This window comes from Rhipicephalus microplus, chromosome 9 (genome assembly GCF_043290135.1).
Source record: "Rhipicephalus microplus isolate Deutch F79 chromosome 9, USDA_Rmic, whole genome shotgun sequence".
Lineage (NCBI taxonomy): Eukaryota > Metazoa > Arthropoda > Arachnida > Ixodida > Ixodidae > Rhipicephalus > Rhipicephalus microplus.
The window spans coordinates 51,648,151-51,668,012 of NC_134708.1; the positions used below are offsets into that span (position 1 = coordinate 51,648,151).

Here is a 19,862-nt window from a genome sequence, read left to right on the forward strand (position 1 = left end):
TGATTAGTCGTTTCGCTGCTTACTACAGATGCCCAATAAATAAAAAAAAATAACACGTGAGAAGCCTGCTTGCGCACCTATGCGCACTGTGTTTGTATTTGTCCCTTGCGTTACGCCTGCAAACGAACCATATATCCCTGATTGATTGATATGTGGGGTTTAACGTCCCACAACCTCCATATGATTATGAGAGATGCCGTATTGGAGGGCTCCAGAAATTTCGAACACCTGGGGTTCTTTAACGTGCACCCAAATCTGAGCACACGGGCCTACAACGTTTCCACCTCTATCAGAAATGCAGCCGCCGCAGCCGGTATTCGAACCCGCGACCTGCTGGTCAGTAGCGGAGTACCTTAGCCCCTAGACCACCGCGGCGGGGCAACCATATATCCCTGCGCCGGGGGTCTTCCTTATCAGCATAGTTACGATGGTGGTGGCTGTGCTATGACACACGTGACAACATGAAGGATAACCATTGCTTCTGCTTATTGCTGTCAAGAACCGTTGCAAGGGAAGCACACATTTTGTACGCAGAACGTTTCTTTCTGTTTGGCGCACACCTTAGATAAAGAAAAAAAACACTATTAATTAAAGTATTCATACATTTAGAAAGTGGCTCATAGGATGTTTAGCAAACCGATCCACAATCTTTCTCTGTAAAGATTTTCGCCAAGTTCGTTTCTTCAAACCTTATTTTTAACTAATCATGCCTAATCAGGCGATTAAGCGGGAAGCAAGAAACAGTGCGACGTACTCCACGCGATCATAAGTAACGTTCATTTTGTCTCGTCGTCATGAAGTGCCTCGACATAATTTTTAGATGCGAAGCAGTTTATGGGCAGTAGCTTACGCACACCGGTCCATTCCTTTGTGCGTAAGCACCGTTACTGTGCCTGAGCAACAGCTGGCCCAAGCACTGCCATTACGTGCTTACGCAGCGTGCTCTGGCCTGTGTGAGGGGCTGAGTAAGGTGCTGCGGCCTCCCCCCCCCCCCCCCTTCCTTACACTTCCTCAGCAATCATGTGATGGCATCAGGGAACGAGACTTGCATTCTAGTTCACTATAAACCTTTTCAGAGGGGGGGGGGGGGGAAACACCGCCATGACGGGCTGCGCGCGGGAGTACAAAGGCCAAGGGCGCAGCCTTGTCAGTGCATTTTTGAGCGGTCACGCCTATCTGCGCAGCCCTTAAAGGACTATGGTAGCACCCAGGGAGGCGTTTTTGAAAAGGTCTATAGACCTGCGTGAGCGATTCCGTGGCGGCGCCGGTCAAAGACATTCTGCAGACACGTGATGAACGCACGGGCTCCCTCGTGGCGTGACGATGAACCCGCGAGGCGTGCTCCAACAAGAGTTCGGGTCGAGTAACGGCAAAACAGAAACTACAGTGAATTCATGGTGTGCTCCAGTTGCAAGGACGCCTTCACATCGGGCAAGGCGCCCGCGATGAACGGAAGGCGACCCATGCGTTGCTTCGTATGCTACTCATGGCCTTATTTAATAAAAGATGATCTAATTTTTTAAAACTCTGTCTAAAGATAGAGGGCTCACCCTGCATTGTATACTCGTACTATGACATGGGCTAACAACATTATACTCGGGGACAACTTTCTGTGACAGTGAAGGGAAAGCCATTGTAGGAAGGCTACGAAGCCAAAGTGGGCATGTGCCACCGCTGTAGAATATAGTGCCACACATGCGCCTGTGTTTTCAGCGTGAAAATAATAAAAAAACAGTATTTTCTAATAGATGCTGTTTATAAAGAGCCACTGCATGCATCAAGCCGATATTCATATCTGTTGTTGTTTTCCTAAGAGTCCCTTCGCGTTTTTGTGCTTCTGAAAACATCGCACGTGTTACGTGCACCTTACAGTCGGAATGGCGGCTTCGCCTTTAGGTAAGCGTGAGTCGCCCCCCAGCTATTCCAACGACTATGACGACTCGTTGAAGAAGCTTGTGTTGAATTTAACTAACAAATAGCTGTGTAAGCAGACGTATCAAATTCTGTGCAGTGGGATTGCCTGAGCCTGGCCGTCATTCGAAACACGAGCTGAAGCGCGGACTACATCGCGGTGCACAGAAGCAGCAGCTCCACCCCCGTAGCTTTCTCTCCATTGCTACAGAAAGTTGTCCCCGAGTATAATGTCGATGCGTGGCGCAGCGAGGAGCTCACATACTCACAGATGACAGAGACCATACATGAAACATTGGATGAGGCATATTGCGTGACATATTTATTCCTAACTTTTTTCCGCTTCGTAGTATCAGAATATGCGCACATATGAAAAACTCCTTACGTTTGAGATCACTAACAATTTTCGTATTGTAGTCTTCCAGAACAGAAACCTTTGTTGTTAACGCCTCTAATTATGAATTGCTCATACGATGAAGCGAGAGAAAAAAGCCAAGTGGAATTATTTAGAAATATGGGCATCAATGCGCATTCTGGTTACATCACTGTCAACGAGACAATAAACCTCTTTTTCGTGTTGGTAGAGGGCGCAGTAAGTATACTTGTTTTCAAAGCTAGTATTCAAAGAGATACATCGATCTATGTCCGTCCGTCCGTCTGTCCGTCCGTCTGTCCGTCTGTCCGTCCGTCTGCCCGTCCGTCCGTCCGTCCGCCCGTCTGTGTCTGTCCGTCTGTCTGTCTGTCTGTCTGTCTGTCCACCTACATCTGAGTGCTCTCGTGGTCCCCTCCTTGACTTGGTGTTCAACAGAATTTGTATAGGAGTATGTGAGTACATGGTGAAGATGGCTGACAGGTCATGACATGAATACCGTGACATGCATGCCGCGTAAATAATGGAACTTTTGCTCATAGTGACGTACCCACGTACCGTGGCTCTTCGTATACAGCACAGCTAATTTAAAGTTCTTGCATCAGCCCAGAACTACGGAAACAAAAATCATAAAGTGTTTCAGCATGGATTTAACTAGAAAAATGCATCTTGTTTGTTATAGTTGGGTATAGTTTTCGAGTAGCACAAAAATATTACAAATTCACTCACATGACTTGATTAGATTTAGTCCAGGCTTAGTATAGTCCCTTTGAAATACGACAATGAATGCATGTTTACGCTTAAGCGGCGGCCAGCTTCTGCTGCCGCCTATCCTGTTCAGTACTCCTAATGACGCCAAGAACCACCTTTAGGACGTGGGTGCGAGTGTGGACAGAAAACACAAGCTTCCTTTATGTAGCCACAGGTGTACCCTGGAAACGGCATGCGGCTATCAAGGCGACTCGTACAGTTCGGAAATGGGGACAGACACAAGAAGTGCTCGTATGTTTAGTCTGCACCGGACCAAGTCAATGACGCTGGACTGCAGGCCAAGAGTATATGATGCGTAGATGAAGGAGGTGGGAGCACTTTCTACTAGAGAGAAAGCCGGGTGGCCAGGTCGATTGTTCTATGATGGTCACAAGCTCATGCGGGTGGCAACTTAGCAGCAGATGTCTCATGATGAGCCTCAAATGATCCGAGGCGACCACAACATAGAAAATTACTATGGTGGCGTGATGCACTTTTTGTGCCAGCGCACCTCCCGTCATTCACCTGGATTGACACGTGAGATGGAACACATTGCAGGGAGACATCGATGCCACTGCCATGAAAGGTATGTGGCTTGCTGGCCTGCAGTTAGACTCCACCGCCTGGCCACTCTGGTTTCGCCACGGCCAGCAGCGTGAATCTTTAGTCGCATGCGACAGCCATGGGCTGCCATCAGGTGGATCAGTTGGAGACCGGGTGGACTGCTGCGGTAGACCAATTTGGACGGGTACAAAGAAGACACGGATAACACGACACTCACTGGACTCACAACTAACTTTATTTTAAAAAAAAGTTTCATATATTTATAAACCCACGTGCACCCGAGTGGCAAATAACCGAATCAACAGTCGATAGAAACTTATCAAAGAACTAATTTTGTGCGCACTCAAGTGACATGATAATCAAGGCGCTATAGGAGTCAACTGCCAGTCCCTACCCGCATTGCTATTTAAGAAAAAGTTGCTGGATGCACTCAACCGGTAAAAATGAGTCATGTGCTGAGCTTAGACACTTTCAAAAAAGTTGTGCAGTCGAGGGTAATTGTAAGACCTTCCAATATAAACTTGCATGCGCTTCAAATGGAAGTAAGTAAGAAGAATGAGAGCGTAACAAAAATTAAAACACTGCAAATGTTACGCTCTTGTTGATACTTAGCGTCACATAGCGGAAGGTGGGTCGTAGTGGAGACAGTTTGAACGGCTTGTAACGCATGACGCAATGCTGGGTGGCTTCACCCAATTGCAACGTCGTGCGGCGTGACTAGCGTAGTCACAGCCAAACATATACACCGGTTGTCCTGAAAATTCCACCAGTCCACTTTATTAGCTGGCCCCGTCCGCGTTGGAGGACGCACTCCATGGAATGTCTGGTGATGAGGCTGTATGGCGGGCTGCACTTTAAACACCACAACTTCATAGAGAAGGTTTAGTTGGTGGTCTAACAGGATGTGGGCTATTTCTTGCTAGGTCATCTGCCGGAGCTGAGGTGGAAAATTAGAAGAGGGCCGCTATATGTGCAACGAATGAGCTATGGGCACCATAAATAGCTGGCGTGAAACTCCCTCCCGAAGTAACGCTCTCCTTTCTGCAAGCAATGCGGACTGCACGGCGATGACGGCCAAATCAGTATGGTGTTCGTAGCGCGATGAAGGCTGACCAGACAACGAGCGCTGCCGGCGTATATAGCTCCTCGTTTGTCGGGCACCAAGTAATGATTTGTGCCACGGACTATGGGTTCATCTAAAATAGCATGTTGAGGCCAGCATCCTCCGTGCGTTTCAAGACATATTTGATCATGGCAGGAAGTATTTGCTGAAACATGTGCTGAGGTGTGTTTTGAGACGTAGTTGAGTGGATGAAACAGGGTGAAAATTCAGGTAAAGTAAAGGCGTAACACTCTCTAGCACTTTTAAAACACGTTTATAGAAGGCTGACGTAAGGTCCGGCCAGTTGTTCAAATCACATCTCAATTCAAAGACTCCTAGCACGAACGGCCTCCATACGCTATGCGCGGTAAACAGAGACCAACTAAACAGTGCGCGAAAAGTTGCCCTACTGAAGAACCGCAACTTAGAGGAGCACTTTAATTTAGTCAACTGATCCACAACAATGGTGCCTTCACCGACTTGTCCGGTTCACCTATCTAAAAACCGGTTCACCTATTTTAAAACAGCGCTTTGCCAAAACCGACGTGATCATACAAGCTCACATGCAGAAACTCATTAAAACACCACCCGTAAAGTCCCCCAACGATATGATGCCTTTACGACATGGTTCAATCTCAGACGCGTGCCCTCAAGACTCTCGGGTTCACATTCGCAAACCGACCTTGGATTTACCTCCAATTTTCGTCAACTTCCTGTACTTTCTACACGCGGAATAAGGGCTCAAAAATAGTAACAGTGTAAAGGATAACGTAAAGATCGGTTCGTGAATACTAGCCAACTTTGTATATATCAAGCGCAATAAACACGTAAAGCCGATAAAGAAAACTCGAAGTATAAGATAAGGTTGGTTTGTGAATACGGGGCTCATAGTATCGGAGGACAAATACTTTACGATGTTCCACTTCATCCTGATGAAGTCGCTTCCTCACGATATCGGCCTCGACTTCAAGAAGACCATCGCACGCCAACGTACAGAGCAACGAGGCCGAGATCAAACCAACAAGACCAACAAGGACAGCACAGCCAGTACCAGAGGACGAGCATTAGGTTTTTACTGCGTTTTGTTCAAATGAAAATAGAGGCTCGAGAGCAAACAACCCTGCACGTTTCTGTAAAAGAGGACGCGTCGACAAGTCAAGTTAAAGATTTTCGCACCAGCGTGACACCAATCAACCGCGGATTGTTTTACCTCATCCGTGAAACCAGCACCGCGAAACAATGCCTGCTTTATTCTGTATGTGTTTGTGAGAAAAACACCCATATCATAGAGCAGTGCGAGTGTCCGATTCCTCTTAACGAAAAGGAAAAAAAGACTAACTGCGGCTCGATGCTTCCGCTGTACATTGCAGCATTATATGGCAAAACATTGCAAGAGAAAGGTCAAATGTACGAAGTTTCAAGAGACGCCACGCAGATACAATGTGTGACCCGCGATTGATGAAATCGTGTACCGATTCCTAGATGCTACAAAAACCGGTACAATTGAAAGATATTGAAACTGAGAACTCCAAACGGCGCGTAAACCTCCAAACTGCTGTTAATTGGGCAGCCATCTAGCTGCCCAACCAACAAATGTTTAGTAAGTTTTATTCGACTGAGGCAGTCAGCGCAGGTTTGAGACGAAGCGATTGGCTGAGAAATTGCATATTATAGTACTTTATCACCAGAGCCTTCCGGTAGAATATTTGGAAGCGCAACATGGTGAGAGAACTTCCCAGTGAACACTCGTCGCTCTAAGTTCACCGCGTAGTGGAACGCCACAACTGATCGAAGCTCTCGTCACGACAAACATATGTGACTAGTCTCTTCCACGGGCGCATAAAGGTATCATCGACAAGCTTGTACAGCAAGGCTATTGCTTCTCCGATATTGATGAAGCCGGAAGCCCAAACGCGGTCAATCGGCAGTGATTATTATTGATCACTTGCAACAGGAAATACACAGAATTAGGACAATGAGCTCAAACGCATCCAGACGGACTTAGGATGGACGCTAAAAGGACTAGCAAGCTCTTGAACCAATGCCACACAATGAAACGAGGGCATCGTCCTCAAAGCCTCAGCGACCAGCCATGAAAGTACAGTCACCAGAGTCAAAAGCAAGGGGCGTAAGAAGACCCCCAACAAAATCCCAGAAGCAATTTCAGTCGAAGATGTGCCCAATTTGTGGTCAGAAGTCAATGGCCACCATGTAACTCCAGAAGATAGAGAAGTTCGCTTCGAACTATTTACGCGTTATTTACATGATACAGTGTATGCAAGCTTCATAGTTGTATATCTAAAAACTGAAAGAAGTCCCGAAAGCCTTGACATTGATATGACATCATGACACCGACGTATTGTCGTAAAGTAAAAGAAATGCTGCGTTTTCACGAAACAAGTTATTTTTACTATGAATTTCTCCACTATAACGATATATATAATGATTGAACTGGCAGATAGCACATTTGAAAAGAAAATTGCCTTTACTAACGTTTCGGCCGTCGCACGGCCGAAACGTTATATATATATATATATATATATATATATATATATATATATATATATATATATATATATATATATATATATACTACGACAGTTATAACTGTAGTACTCTGCTATGTGGTGATCTTAGTCTTTACTTACTCGACAGACAAAATCCATGAGCACATCATCATTAAATTATTGCTTTAAGCTTTGCGCTAGATATATAGGGGCAGAAATTTTTTATCCACCTAAAATTTTATGTTGCGGTCAATTTGATAGAAAATAAATGAGTTTCTATCGTAAAGGTTTCAGCATATGAGCAATGAGGCAACTGTTTGTAATGGAGCGAATAAATAGTAACCTATTTCGCTAAAAATAAAACACACTAAATTGTTTGCATGAACTCAACAACTCTTTCAGAAAAATGATTCTTCTGAGCCACTGCTGCTTTGGACTCAGGGAGGGCCTGGTTTGTCTGCACTGTTTGGTCTGTTTCTGGAAAATGGTCCAGTGGCAATCAATGAAAGTGGAAACCTTTCACCAAGAAACAATACCCTGCAAAAGAACATGAGTGTCCTTTACGTTGACCTGCCCGTGGGGGCTGGATTCAGTTTCACAACCCATAATGATTCATACGCCAAGTCTTTGAACGATATTGTATTCTCTGTCATGGAGTTTCTCAAGCAGTTCTTGCAGCTGTTTGGCTACTACAGAAACAGGCCCTTCTACCTTGGCGGAGAATCCTACGGAGGTATGTCAATGGCTTCTTACATATATATTTTTTACAACTTGTTTTCTCTGGGTATCACAGCACCAAAAATTTCCTCCGGAGTTAATCTTTCATCATAGTTGAGCTGAAAATTGATGGGCATAGAGCAAGATAACAATAGTAAAACACTTACGATGGGCAGTAAATTAGCCGAAATAGGTGAACGAAATTCTCAGCATAAATATATTTATATAATTTATTCCTGCAGCCAAGACCTTCATGATGAGGCGGGCCGTATTAAAAAGCTGAGTCGTAATAGCGATCGGCGGAGCTTCCTTTTAACAAGCCATGACACCGAAATTTAGAGCCTGAATTATGAATTGGCCGTTACCCGTGCACGCACACAACAAGCTGGCGAAAGTTGAGCGCATCTGCCACGACAGAAAATCGGTACAGGAAATTTATAATGTATGAACTTAACTCCACATTAGTGTTGAAGCCACTTCTACTCCGTACAAAATAATTCAAGTTTTGAGGAAGAAGTGATTCCGTATGTTAACTGCATTTCACACATACCTTAACGCATCCCGAGAAAGTATGGAGTACAAGTGGTGCTTGCAGCAAAAAAAAACAGGAAGGGGGGGGGGGTGCATCAAGGTAAAAAATATGCTTGGAAGCGAAGACAGAGAAAAAAAGATTGTATCATTAAGCACCTACGTAAAGAGCAGTTCGTAGATCGTGCGAAAGTGGGGTATAACACAGTATTCCTATGACGTGGGGTTATGCATCTGGCAGATGCCACAACACGAGGCTAAGGGAACACTTGCACAGCCCAAAAGGTCCCCTGAGCACTCATTTGGTCATCCATTGCCAAGATGGAAGAAACTCGTGGGAAAGCTTTTGGCTGTCCCATAGTCGAGTACTGTGCACAGCGGATCGATTGAATTGAATTTAAGCGGGATGGCTCAGTGCTCTCCCATAGTTGAGCACGAAGTACTCGAAATCGTTACAAATTTTTTTCTAAACACCTCGCACTCTAAATCGTTAACAACTTTTTTCTAAACACACTCTCAGTCGTTAACAACTCTTTCTAAACACCGGAGTAAAACAGCGGGAGAAATTGTGGAAGCGCACTGAATTGAAACGCTAGAGAAATGTGAATCAGCCCTCCTTCCGTTGCTTTGTTAGAAAATAAATTTCACTCCTGTCGTGTTACCTTTGATGAGCTTTTTTCTTTTTTTAAATAGTTGTTTGCTAGATGTGCGTTTGACGTAGTGTGTTTCTGTTAGCGCTGACCCGAGGCATTGTAATCTTGTAATAACTATCTCAGATACTGGTGCCACTTTGGAATCGTATCTGTCCATACCACCTGTCAAAGAGTCTCCCGGCTTGTTTTCCTCGTTACTAGCTATCCTGGACCCTGAAGGGTTCGCGTGCCTCTTAAAAAAATCTACTGCGCGTCCTGAAAGTCGCCAGCCCACCTCATGACCTAGCCACCCATCGAAGTGAATTCTGTCTCGTTGAAAACCACCCCACCTATTCACCTCTCTGTTTATTTCCACCACCTCAAAGCATTTTTCTCGACTCATCCGCCATATCTATTGGTTTGCGTTGACAACCACTCTTTGCAGTTTGCCGTCACGCACCGGTACCTCCGGTATCGTCCATATCACTACCTATTTGACCAAACGAAGCAGCGCCGCGGTGCGGAGTAAAGAGCCGGCCACGCCCATCTTTCGTAACGCGCTCTCTCCGTGCCATTGGGATAGCCGGAGAGAAACACGCCGCGCGCGCGCCATCTCGGAGGCTAGGCTATTTCAAACCACCTGCATCCTGCTGAGATATCAGCGTCCACAAAAAATACAGACACTTGCTGCACTCACGGATTAAAATAGGACGTTTGAAGGGCGTAGCCATCTGCACATGCAGCGTCCCTTATAGGGGCTCATAGAACTAAGGATTTTATCGTGGTATACGCCTAGGTAGTGCTGACGAAAGCGCCGTTTCTGACGAGCTTGTGCATTACTCTAGGTAAGCCGACGGCACCGTAGTTACCTACGTCATCGCGCTCTTTTCCCCGTTTACGATTGCCGCGGTGAATTAAGCAACGTTCGCCTATGTGTGGTCCGAAGCTTCAAGAGATTTTGGAGAACAATTGCTCTGGGGTGGGTTCTCGAGCAACTACCAAAAAAAAAATTAGCAATAGTTTAGCTCAGCAATGCCACGATACAAGATAATGTGGGTTAAAATGAAACATGGGGCGAAACGCAACTTTAGACTAAGCCGAACTGTATAGCTAATACAAAGAGTACCTTTCTTTGTTTCTCTAGTTCAGCAATAGGTGCTGGTAGACGTCTACATTTTTTATGGGTAGACATAAAATCCTTCATTGCACACAGCGTTCACGTGGGGAAAACTACGTGGCTGGTACCGGTGTGTTCATGACACGTAAAAAAGGGGCGAAATTTTGCTTGGTCAAATGTTGTGGTCCGTGCATGAAGCTACTCCTATGTCAGTACAACAACTTACGTATTTATGTCGTCACAGAATACTACTAGCTATACAACACCAAAGTTTGGTTCGCTTGGTGCACTGTGCCAATGCGGGATTTTCTTTGAATTCGCGCATGTGGGAGGGGCAAAAACTTCGAAAAAGGAATCGAAGTGCCAAAGAGTGTCTAATGACGTGAACCATTTACTCCTGCTAATTACATATTATATATTTTGTTTAGGACAGTGAATTTGTACATAAGAATAATATGTAAAGCTTTATGGGTGGAAAACGACATGAAAAAGCTCTGAATGCTATTGAGGACAGCACTCCCTGCATTCGCTCTACATTGTGGCTGTTCCACGATCCCAAGGATGTTCTCAAGAGGCGCATGAAAAACATTGAAAGAATTTGAAAGCCATGCCATTGACAAACACGACTTAGAATCAAGTTTTAATGAGCTTTTTTTCATAGTGAAGTTTTAAAAATAACAACTGAAAGCAAATACAAAATTCATTGCATCATAACGCCAGGCTGACGAAGTTGAAAGCCACAAAATGCCCCTGCAGTTGGGCATCAAAACGGCGCGAAAAGGCGAAGAAGATGCGCCCAAACATATCTAGCCTCCAATCACTGCATAATCCAATGAAGTGCAAGCTGCACGCATTCAACAAAAGTAACCATTAGAACAAGAAAAAACTGGGGATGCTTGATCTGCTATTTTCAGAGCAACATATCACCGGGTTCTGCCAGGACTCATTGCGTGGAGTGCAAAGAGTTCTTTCAGTTTGCGGGGGGACCCACGGATGAGTTTAATATGTTTCTAGTGCAAAATATGAGCGCATGAAATTTTTCAGTGTCTCATTTTGCCCAGCAGGTTGGGGCAAAATAAGACATGCGGCGCATTTTCTATTGCTTTTGAAAATGCCCCCTTCGAACTATGGCAACATGGTCATAGTTATGCACCACACACTTTCTACCCAAAGGGAAGTTTCTGCATTGACATCTAATAGTAAAAAGGGAAATAAAAGGTGATATATCCTATTTTAAATTTTTTTTTAGCATTTTACCTCACCCCACCTATACTTAGCGTGAGCTGCCTTCTGGCGACGAAGCCTTGCTAGACATGCTTCTGTTTGCTGCAGTGTCTCCGCAGCATGTTTAGCCTTTTTTTTCTGTTCATTGCATTACAAGCAGCGTGCCATAGAATACTCCAAAGCAAGAAAATAAACAATAGGACTAAAAAAGTATTCGTAAGGCTTTCGCTATTTTGCTTTAAAATCGGTGTTTCGGGTGTGACCTTATTTCTTAGTTCAGAGGGGTTGTGAACGCTGTGCTGGTTTTTTTTGTTCCTTTGCAATTGTGACATAAAAAACGTATCTTGTAAGGTACCTGAATCATCACTCTTATATAACAATATTTCGTTTCGTGCGTGAATATTACATCAATTTACATACCAGTGTCAGTGCCGGAGTATTAGCGTCTCACGAAAAAGAAAAAAATTGTAGACACTTTAGAATTCAAGTGTATTGTGCACTTTCATTTCAGCTAGGTACTCCGTTGCTGTCGCAAACCGGATGCTGTCCCACCCAGAAGATGTGTCGCTAAGCCTGAAAGGTGTCATAAGCGGCAGTGGATTTCTTGGCCCAGTGTTGGAGATCGCAGAATCAAGCAGATTCCTCTACGAAATGTCTATGGTCGACGAAACAGGACGCGGACGCTTCAAACAGGAATTCGAAACGATGAAACTACTTGCAGCAAATCAATCTACAGCTCTCGGAGCAGTACTAATGCTGGGTGCTACAATATTCACCAGCTCTGAATCACCAACTCTATTTCAAGAGCTTACATTATTCAATGATCACGCGAGTCCTCTTTTTACAGAAAGGCCAGGTATCATGTATGCATGTGTTGTGGTTCTTAATTCAACATATATGAGACAAGCGCTCCATGTTGGAGGTGTACCTTTTCAATTTAACAACCCGCTCCTTCTGTCAAACCTTGCACCTGACTGGTTAGTAGAGATCAATGCCATGGTAGAAAAAGTACTAAATGAATCAAGCCTGCTTTCTTACATAGGCCAACTTGACACTCTTTTTCCCGCGGTGAATCAGAAAGCGTACTTCGCCAAACTGAATTGGACGCATGCAGATACGTATCGTAACACCAGCCATCAGCTCTGGAGGAAACCAGACAGGTATTATGGCCATGATGGTTATATAAAGAAAGTAGCGCATTTAACAGAGGCTGTTCTTCTGGGAATGAGTCACTACAGTTCTGCAGAAAAACCTGACGAAGTGTACTATTTGATAACAGAATTTGCGGCTAATTCATCAAATACTGCGAAAGTGGGAGTGATGATTGAGAATGCTAGAGTACAATAAACATTGAATTCTTATGTGTATGTGAACGTTGTATTAAATTATTGATTATTCAAGCCATGGGCCCCTAAGCAGTGCCTACACTTACTCAGGCTTTCTGTGCGTTAGTTTCACGAGCTCAAAAGTCCTAAATTTCGCTAGCAAATAATAAAAAATAATGAACACATTTTTTCTCATACGAACAACAGAAATAAATTCTTGGCTTTTAAACCATATTTTCACCTAGGCATACGATTTCTCATGTTTTTCTGCATACTTGTTTTTTTTTTTAAATATTGTATTGAGAAAGCTTCTGCACCGCATACGGCGATTAGTAAGTATACTAAAGTGGCACGTATTCGTAACCTAAAAAAGTGATGCAAAGGCTGACAAAGTATAATGGGCAATAGACATACCAGACGAACACTTTCTATTGCAGCACAGCCAAGACTACAGGAACAAAACACACACTTTTCAAAACGAAAGTGTTTTGTGCAGGTGTCCATGAAGATTTTAGTGACGTATTTTTGCTACGGAAGGGATGCCGGAAAAATGCGCACTATCAGATGGCATCAAAAAACTTAAAAAAAGGCAGATCCCACGTACAATGTGAATAGATACGCGAAGCATTAATGAGGAAAGTTGATATGTCACTTTAAAATAACCACAAAATTACGAAGAAGAGGTAAATTCTGGCGCACACGACCTACGTGCCATGGTTCTCATGTTTGGATCTGTCGTTTACCTTCGTCATCTATTCACGTCACGAGATGCCAAACTTAGTATATGTGAAGCTAGCGAAACGGCCGCGAGCATGCTATAAACATGATATGTTGTCATGTTCTTCTATGATGCGTGTCATGATTATCACGTTTGCACCAGTCATATACTATCGTCATCTAATGACGTCACATGACACCGAATTTGGCATATGTGGAGCTTGCGAAATGGCCACGAGTGCATCATGAAGGGCCCAATATACTCTGACGTGACGTTGACGCGCGCTCACGCTGGGCACCGAGACGCTATACGTTAGCAAAACGCGAGAACTTTATAATCTCACGCCAGGTGCGACCAGCGTCCATCGGCGCGGCTCGTTGGCAACCGGCGCGAAATGCGACATGCTGCATTTCGCACCGATTCGTTACCCAGGCAGCACTGCGTCTGCCTCTTTTCGTGACGGAGGGACGCTGGACGCGATGAAACACGCATGTGTCAAAGCAGCGCGGCGCACACCTGCGAGTATACGGCAGGACCGGCGCCTCCCGTAGCCAGGCCGGCGTGACGCGACGAAACTAACGCTGCCGCGCACGCGCGCCGTGTCACGTCGAAGTGTATTGGCGCCTTGACTGTGCCATGTAGACATGTTGTCACATGACACGGATCTCATGATTGTTATGTTTGCACCTTCGTCATCCGTTGACGTCACGTAATACCGAATTTGGCTTATGTGAAGCTAACGAAACGGCCGGGAGCGCATCATGAGCGTAGCGTGTAGTCATGCTGTTACATGACACGCATCTCCCGTTTATCATGTTTGCACCAGTCACATACCTTCGTCATCCATTCACGTACCGTAATACGCAATTTTGTATATGGGACGCTAGTGAAATGGCCGTGAGCGCATCATGAGCGCGGCGTGTACTCATGTTGTTACATGACACGCATGTCATGAATTTCATGTTAGGTTCTGTCGCTTGTATTTACCATGCAATCATGTCATACCATACCAGTTTTGCAACATGTCATGTGAACGAAACCACCACAAGAGAGCAAGACCATGAAATGTAAATCATGACGATAATGTCATACATCTCATGATGTTCATGTTATGACTAATTAAATGTGCTCGTCACAGAGTCATGTTATACCATAATAAGTTTGGTATCGATACCATTATCCAAACGGCCAGGAGAGCTAGAAGTCGTAGGCGGCTAGACGCACACACACACACACACACACACACACACACACACACACACACACACACACACACACACACACACACACACACACACACACACACACACACACACACAGACACACACAGACACACACAGACACACACACAGGCACACACACAGACACACACACACACACAGACACACACACAGACACACAGACACACACACAGACACACAGACAGACACACACAGACAGACACACACACAGACACACAGACAGACACACAGACAGACACACAGACAGACACACAGACAGACACACAGACAGACACACACACAGACACACACACAGACACACAGACAGACACACAGACAGACACACAGACAGACACACACACACACACACACACACAGACAGACACACAGACAGACACACAGACAGACACACAGACAGACACACAGACAGACACACACACAGACACACACACAGACACACAGACAGACACACACACAGACACACACACACACACACACACACACACACACACACAGACAGACAGACAGACAGACAGACAGACAGACAGACAGACAGACAGACAGACAGACAGACAGACAGACAGACAGACAGATAGATAGATAGATAGATAGATAGATAGATAGATAGATAGATAGATAGATAGATAGATAGATAGATAGATAGATAGATAGATAGATAGACAGACAGACAGACAGACAGACAGACAGACAGACAGACAGACAGACAGACAGATAGAAGATAGATAGATAGATAGATAGATAGATAGATAGATAGATAGATAGATAGATAGATAGATAAATAGATATAGATAAATAGATATAGATAGATAGATAGATAGATAGATAGATAGATAGATAGATAGATAGATAGATAGATAGATAGATATGGATAGATAGACAGACAGACAGACAGACATTATTATGTATTTTTACATAAGAAAATTACGTTATTTTTTTTCTCTAGTGCAGCATGTAACACTCAAATGAAAGCAAATAATTATATCTCCCCGAGGGCTACCAAACAATGATGCCAGCGAACACTGCTGTCGCAGACGATGTGGTTCAACGCCACGCTCAGCAAGCGCCTGCGCATGCGTGAGCGGCTGCTGGAGCGTGACTGCAGCGCTGGCCGCAGTGCGATGCCATGCGCTCCGATATTTCTCCAAAGTCTGAAACACACGTATTGGTCTTTTGCTGCTTACCACAGGTGCCCGCGAAATGCAAATAAACTCGCAAGCATTTCCTCGAGGGTGAACATGGTTAAGTGCGAATGCACGGGGTGATGCTATAAGGGGGAGTAAGGTAAAATCTGTTGGCATTCGCCAGTGAGTTAACGTAAACTCCCCCGTGTGATCACATTGCGATTCCCAGGAACCATTAGACCCTCTCAGAAAATCTTGGTAAGTTGACGCGTATATGTGAGAGTAAATTCACACTGTAATGATGTTTATGTCCGCGGCCCGCTTGCGCTCGGCATCACGGGCCCTTCGCCGCACTGCCTTGTCTTCAACCGGCGCGACATCTTCAACGACGCGTGCAATGCTCTCACTCTATTGCGCTGTACTCGTTGTAGGAGGTATCGCATTCGAGGTTGATGCGTGCGATGGATCCATACCTATGATGACTTGCCGATCTCGAGCAAGTCGTGGCTGCCACGCGCAGCCACGGAGCGGAGGGCGGAGTGCGCGCAATCACGGGGTGTGTGATTGCTACAGATCACGGAGGAAGGTCCTCCGTGCTACACATGCTTCTCTCCGCTCCTCGCACCAGTGCTAGGGGAGAGGAGGAGGCGCACCGTGGACGGCGGATTCATTGTCGCTTATAAAGTGCATTCGCACTTTAAAGAAATGTAGCGCATGACAAGCCCGCTTGCACGTCTATGCACGCAGTGTTTGTAGTGCTCTCTGACGTTACGCGTGCAAACGACTATAGCACTTGGGCGTGTGCGTTGCCTCAACAACACAGCGACTGTGGCAGTGGTTGTGCGATGACACACCTTTTGCTAGTGGCAACACAAGTGCTTCTGCTTATCGCTGTCAAGAATCGTTGCCAGAGAAATGCCTCGTTTGTATGCGTAACATTAGGAAGCACTTCAGTCATGCCCCCCCCCCCCCCCAGGCAAGCCGGTATGTCCTGGGGTATTTTTAGTGTTTAGCGGGCATTTGTAGTAAGCATAAAACAGTGATAAATAGCGTACCTAAATGTATATACTTGCTCGTTGGATGTTTAGCAAAGCGATATACATTTTTTCTACATAGGATATTTTGCCAGCTTCGTTATTTAAAATAATTATGGACCATCTCCCCCGAAGGAAACCACAATGGGATGCAAAGCAGCAGCGGTGCGCCCCCTGCTGGCCTGGCAGAAACGGGCATTGACGCGGGTGCTGGAAGAACGGTGTGAAGCGAAACCCAGTGTAGCCATTTCTCGAGTAAACTTTTCTTTGAAACACAAAGACATGGGAGGCGGGTTAAGGCTTCATGTAAGTTTCATCGCAGATAAACAAGCCAAAAGAGTGTTTGCACTCGACGTGCGGTCGAGCGTTGTGGGCGGTGAAAAGGGTGAAGCGAGCGAGAAGTGTGTTGCGAGTGGGTGGGGGAGCCGGCAGCGTGGGCGCCGTGGCAAGCGTGCAGTGGGTGAGGGAGAGAAAGACGTGAGCGCGCACCTGCGAGAAAAGCGCGTAAAGTGCCAACCACTGGCATGCGTATGCACGCGTCTACGCGTCAAAAGCGTCTAGTCACGCCTGGGGAGGAAAAGGGCGCGCAACCACTGGCACGCGTCAACCACGTTGACCCCCACGCGTCCAAGGCTGATGCACAATGTTGCTTGGCCTTGGCTTAGAACTGTCGAAGTTCAGCACAGAATGCCACATTCCTAACTGGAACGGGTTTATATTGTCGCGACGTCAAGAGAGAGGTCGTACTCGAAGACGCTGAGAAAACAGCAGCGGGTCGGTCTTTTTGTTAACCGCGTGAGAGAGAGTTCGTCATCTTTCTCGTTGTTGCGTTCTGCATAAAAGCGTGCAGATGTGCGTATGCGCTGTCGCCTTCGTCTTTTTCGCGGGACGCACGTGACATTTGCCTCCCTCCGAAAATGGCATCGTCCCGATGCGCAGCCAAGGCACTCTACTTATAAAAACGCACATATGCACTGGCACGCACAGGACAAACGAGAGTTAGCTGGACAAGTAGGGTTTCATCCGGATGACATGCACGATTTCGGGTGAGCAGTTTCGGCGACTGGAACTGCAATCGCCGTCGGGAATAACTTCGTAGTTGATGTCGTTCAATCGTCGGGTGACTTGATATGGACCAGAGTATCGTCGCAATAGCTTTTCTGAAAGTCCGCGTCGACGTATTGGGATCCAGACTCATACCTTGTCGCCTGGTTTGTAGGTTACCAATTTATGTCGTAGGTCGTACTGTTTCGCATCTTTGTGTTGCTGGTGACAAATACGCACGCGGGCTAACTGTCGGGCTTCTTCGGCACGCTGACCAATTTCTTCGGCGTCAGCGTGAGTGTCTCACACTCGTGCGGCAGCATAGCGTCCAACGTTGTAGTGACTTCGCGCCCGTGTATTAAACTAAACGGCGTCATTCCGGTAGTTTCCTGCCGGGCAGTATTATAGGCGAAGGTCACATAAGGCAAGATTTCGTCCCAGTTCTTGTGTTCTGTGTCGACATACATTCAGAGCATGTCTGCGAGGGTCTTATTAAGCCGCTCTGTTAGTCCGTTTGTTTGTGGGTGGTACGCCGTTGTTCTCCGGTGAGCTGTACCACTGAGCCTGAGAACCGACTCCAAAAGTTCTGCCACGAACGCAGTTCCTCTATCCGTGATGAGAACTGTTGGAGCCCCGTGCCGAAGGACGACGTTTTCTATGAAAAAATGAGCCGCTTCTGCTGCTGTGGCCCTCGGCATGGCTTTAGTTTCTGCGTAGCGAGACAAGTAGTCAGTGGCGACAATGATCCATCTGTTCCCTGTGGTAGAAGTTGGGAATGGGCCCAGGATATCCATTCCGATTTGGGCGAATGGCTTTGCTGGTACTTGAACGGAATGTAATAAGCCTGCCAGCCGGCCGGGTGGTGCTTTGCGTCTTTGACAGTCGGCACATGTTTGGACGTGAGGCTTCACAGCAGCAGGTAGGTTAGGCCAGTAGTAACTGTTTTGCAGACGGGACAATGTTCGAGTGTAACCGAGATGACCAGAGGTGACTTCATCATGGCAGGCTTCCAGAACTTTTTTTTCGCAGTGATACAGGGACGACGAGCAAGTATGGGCTGCCGGTGGGAAAAAAGTTTTTCTTGTATAGGACGTCGTTCCTTAAACAAAAAGATGGCACTCCTCTCGCGAAAATTCGTGGCACGTCTTCCCGTCGTCCTTCTAAGAAATCGATAAGCGAAAGCAGGTCAGGGTCACGGCGCTGCTCTTGGGAGATAGGGGCCGCGTTGATGACTCCCAAGAATGCGGCGTCCATAGACTCGTCATTAATAGCGGCAGGCTCAACGGGTGACCGCGAGAGACAGTCTGCGTCGGTGTGCTTCTTCCCTGATTTATAAATAATGGTCATATCAAACTCCTGAAGCCGAAGGCTCCAGCGTGCTGAACGGCCGGATGGGTCTTTCAAGTTAGTGAGCCAGCAAAGCGAGTGGTGATCACTGAGGACCTTGAATGAGTGGCCGTACAGATACGGTCGAAATTTGAGAACCGCCCAAACCACGGCGAGGCACTCTTTCTCGGTAGTTGAGTAGTTCTCTTCCGTGCGAGAGAGAGCTCTGCTGGCATAGGCTATCACTTTCTCGGAGTTATCTTGCCATTGTATCAGTACGGCGCCCAGCCCTACATTGCTTGCGTCGGTGTGAAGTGCTGTTGGCACTTCCTGGTCAAAGTGCGCCAGAACCGGAGGTGTTTGGAGGCGTTGGCGTAATTCGTTGAACGCTGTTTGTTCCTTTTCGCTCCAAAGAAAGGGGACATCCTCTCGTGTGAGCCGCGTCGGAGGCGCCGCAATAGACGAAAAGTTGGCGATGAATCGTCGGTAATAAGCGCAGAGGCCTAAGAAGCGTCTCACTGCTCTTTTGTCATGCGGTGCGGGAAACTTTGCGACAGCGTCGATTTTGCCCGGGTCAGGTCGAACACCTTCGTGGCTGACCACGTGGCCTAAGAAGCAAAGTTCGTTGAAA

The 19,862-nt window shown here is 46.2% G+C and overlaps 1 protein-coding gene across 2 annotated transcripts in view; it reads left to right on the plus strand.

Annotated features, from left to right (window-relative positions):
- The window catches only part of LOC119165639 (venom serine carboxypeptidase-like), a 35,066-nt gene extending 22,277 nt beyond the window's left edge, over positions 1–12,789 (plus strand). For both annotated transcript variants that reach the window (XM_075873645.1, XM_037417747.2), the window contains exons 4-6: positions 2,329–2,503; positions 7,607–7,937; positions 11,934–12,789. In XM_075873645.1, coding sequence (XP_075729760.1) covers positions 2,329–2,503; positions 7,607–7,937; positions 11,934–12,769 — 1,342 coding nt within the window. In that variant the 3' untranslated portion in view covers positions 12,770–12,789. The remainder of the gene's footprint in view (positions 1–2,328; positions 2,504–7,606; positions 7,938–11,933) is intronic.
- Positions 12,790–19,862: the final 7,073 nt, after the last annotated feature.